This window comes from Apus apus, chromosome 5 (assembly GCF_020740795.1).
Source record: "Apus apus isolate bApuApu2 chromosome 5, bApuApu2.pri.cur, whole genome shotgun sequence".
In the NCBI taxonomy this organism is placed as follows: domain Eukaryota; kingdom Metazoa; phylum Chordata; class Aves; order Apodiformes; family Apodidae; genus Apus; species Apus apus.
This window is the reverse complement of record NC_067286.1, coordinates 54,859,354-54,862,404: the sequence shown is the minus strand read 5'-3', so window position 1 is coordinate 54,862,404 and position 3,051 is coordinate 54,859,354. Positions and strand designations below refer to the sequence as shown.

Below are 3,051 nucleotides of genomic sequence, written 5' to 3'. Positions count from 1 at the left end.
AAAAGGGCCCCGCGGCGCCGCGCCGCGCTCCCGCCCCGCGGCCCCTCGGCACGGCTGCGGCGGCTCCGCGGGGACGGCCGGGAGGTGAGCGCCCGGCGAGGGAGGGCAGCGGGGAAGTCGGTCACCCTGGGGGGAAGGAGGTCCCGTGCACCGGGGGGAGGGAGCTGCGGAACGCCGGGTTGGGGTGTCTGCTGCGCCGGCAGCGGGGTTCGTCCGGTGCGGCGGGGCCGCCGCGGCTCGGTGCCTCCCTGCGCTCTGGCGGCGGGAGGGGCGGGCGGGGAGGCGGGCACGGCCCGGGCAGGGAGCCCCGGCCCGGGCAGGGAGCCCCGGCCGCACGGTCCTGACCGCCCTTCTGCTCCCGCAGGTCCGGACCCGATGCGGGCTCTGCGCGCTGGCGTGGGAGGCAGCCCCCGGTGGATCGCGGTCGCCCGCCATGCCCTGGAGCGTCCGTTGGGTCAGCGGCCGCGGGGCCGAGTCCCAGAAGCAGTGCAAGAAATCCTCCTTCGCCTTCTACCAGGCGGTGAGGGACCTGCTGCCTGTCTGGTTCCTGGAGGACATGCGGACCACGGAGGTCTTTCACTGGGAGGACGGGGGCAAGGTGAGCGTGTACTCGCCCTCGGAGGCCCTGCTCTACGCGCTGGTGCACGACCACCAGCCCTACGCCCGGCACCTGCTGGCTAAGTTCCCGCAGAGCGCCCTGGCCGTGCCCAGCCAGAGCTTCAGCTGCTGCCAGTCCTCGGCCCCGCACCTGGCCATGGCCGTGCGCTACAACCGGGTCCGCATCCTCTTCCGAATCCTCAAGGCCATCCAAGCCTTCCCACCCAGTGACAGAGCCAGCCACCTGGACCGCCGGGGCTGCAGCCGCGTGGAGGGCGGCAAGACGGCCTTGCATGTGGCCTGCGAACTGGTGCGGCCCGAGTGCCTGCTGCTGCTGCTGGGGCACGGCGCCTCGCCCTGCCCGCGGGACGGCGCGGGCAGCACCCCGCTCGACACCCTGCTGCAGCAGATCTCCCACGCCCCGGCAGCCAACATGCGTGCCAAGCTCCTCTGCCTCGACTGCCTCTTCTTCTTCGTGCCTCAGGGCCTCCAGTTCGCAATGAAGCAGCAACTGTTGGACAACCGGCAGCGGTGGCAGGACCTCCTGGGGGAGAACAGGTTCCAGTGCCTGGTGGGCTTGGCTCCCCCGTCTCTGTTCGTCGGAGCCATGCGGGTCTTGATCAGGACCATTTCACCTGAGCATTTCCCAGAGGCTCTGGATGATCTGCCTCTGCCTCATTTTCTAAAGCCTTTGGACTTGAAACTGGAGAGCTAGAGGGGTGGTCCGGGAGCCTCCCGCTCACCTGATGGAAACAGACTGCTGTGCTAAAAATGTATTGGTATATGAAGCTGCTGATGGGGTGGCCAAGTATCTGTTTTAATTAGAACTGTATTTTTTAAAAGAATTGTATCTGGCACTTTACAATGCATTTTATTTAAAGATCCCTGTGGTGAGGTGAGGTCCGCACTGCATTTTATAAAAACATTCTATGGCGTGTACAAACAAGGGTAAGTGGGAGAATATATTTGTAAATACATCTAAATAAACAGTGGCAGATGTGATCAAAATGCAAAGTGAACAACTGAAAAGCCTGAAGTGACATGTGCCTTGGACAAGTGTGTGCAGGGTGGGGGAGTATCTCTTCGTTAGGATTTCCCTGTTACATAAGCCTTGTGCTCCTGGAACAAGATGACTCCTTTTTTACAGCTCTCCTAATGCATCTTGGCAGAGATGTGTGTTCCTTTTTTAAAGGCACAGATGAAAACTTCCTCATCTTGTACACAAGACCAATGCGAAGCCAGATACTATTAAAAGTTCCCTAAACAAGCCTGGCAGGGATCTGCAGCTGAACAAAATAGATTTTAAAATAACACATAGAGAGGATTTGGTTTCCCTGCAAAGTTTTCTCTGTTCCTTTTGGAGAGCCCAGGTGCTGGTTGTCAGGCAGAGGAGAGGAGGAGTACACACTGTGTTCTGGGCAGGAGTGGGCTCTGCAGCCTCTCTATGGTTGCCACAGGGTGAGGAGTGAGGAGGGAAGGGTGGATTAGAAGGGCCAGCCTCCTCCTCCTCCTGCATGCAGCTACACAGAGGGATTTCTGTAGGTATGGCAATGGCCCAGGACCTTGGTGCAGGGCTTTTTGGTGAGATGCTCCAAGGTACACAGAACGTCTCCACAGCTGCTCCAGATTTTAAAAATCCGTTAGGGGTAATGTCCTGCCTCCAACACTTGAGTCCTGAGCAAAGGGTACAGCTGCAGTTCTTTGCTCTGCAACTTTTATACTCTGCAGCATTCTGAGCAGTCAGGCTGCTCATGTCCCTGTAAAACTGGCACTGCCCCTGCCTGCTCTGCAGGGAGCGAGCTGCGCCAGCTCCACCAGCGTTGTGGTGACAGACATCTCCTAGGCCACAGAGCTGCAGCTTTGCCTCTGCTGCTGGAGCTTGTCAGTGAAACTGCAGGGTTTTGTTTCAGGGCTTAAATTTGTAGCCAGGGAGTTGTTTGCCACTTGAACTATTTCAGCACTGTTGTTCCCTTTGGGGTCCTCAACTGATGTGCTCAGAGAGAAGAGGTGATGTTCAAGACACAAATTTCTTTATTCATTAATTAATCTTTGCTAGAGAAAAAAAAAAAAAAAAACAGAGAATGAGGCACCATAAGCTGTTTGTTCATGCTTCAGCAGAACTGAGTGGTATTTCATCTAAAATAATCTCCATTCTGCACGCACAATAAAATATAAGCTATACTTCTGAAATTCGAGATGCAGCAGAAAGAAGATTGCTATTCTTAGACTGATGGCACTGAAAATGTTTCCTAGAAGAGCAAATGTTCCTTTTTCCCAAGAAACCAAGCTGATAGGTGCTGAAACTAATTACCATGGTAAATGTAGGTCCATTGCTAGAAAGCACAGAACACCTCTAACTGTTCTCTTCAGCTACCTTGTTGGTAATAAAAATACAGAAAACCAAAGAACTAATCCATTGCTTAGCCACTTAATAAAAAACAATATTAAAATCTA

General features: G+C 55.5%; 1 protein-coding gene across 1 annotated transcript; it reads left to right on the top strand.

Annotated features, from left to right (window-relative positions):
• ANKRD9 (ankyrin repeat domain 9) lies at positions 1–3,051 on the top strand. Its single transcript, XM_051621874.1, has 2 exons — positions 1–84; positions 365–3,051. Exon 2 carries the CDS (start codon positions 434–436, stop codon positions 1,310–1,312), a length of 879 nt encoding a protein of 292 aa, XP_051477834.1. The 5' UTR covers positions 1–84; positions 365–433; the 3' UTR covers positions 1,313–3,051.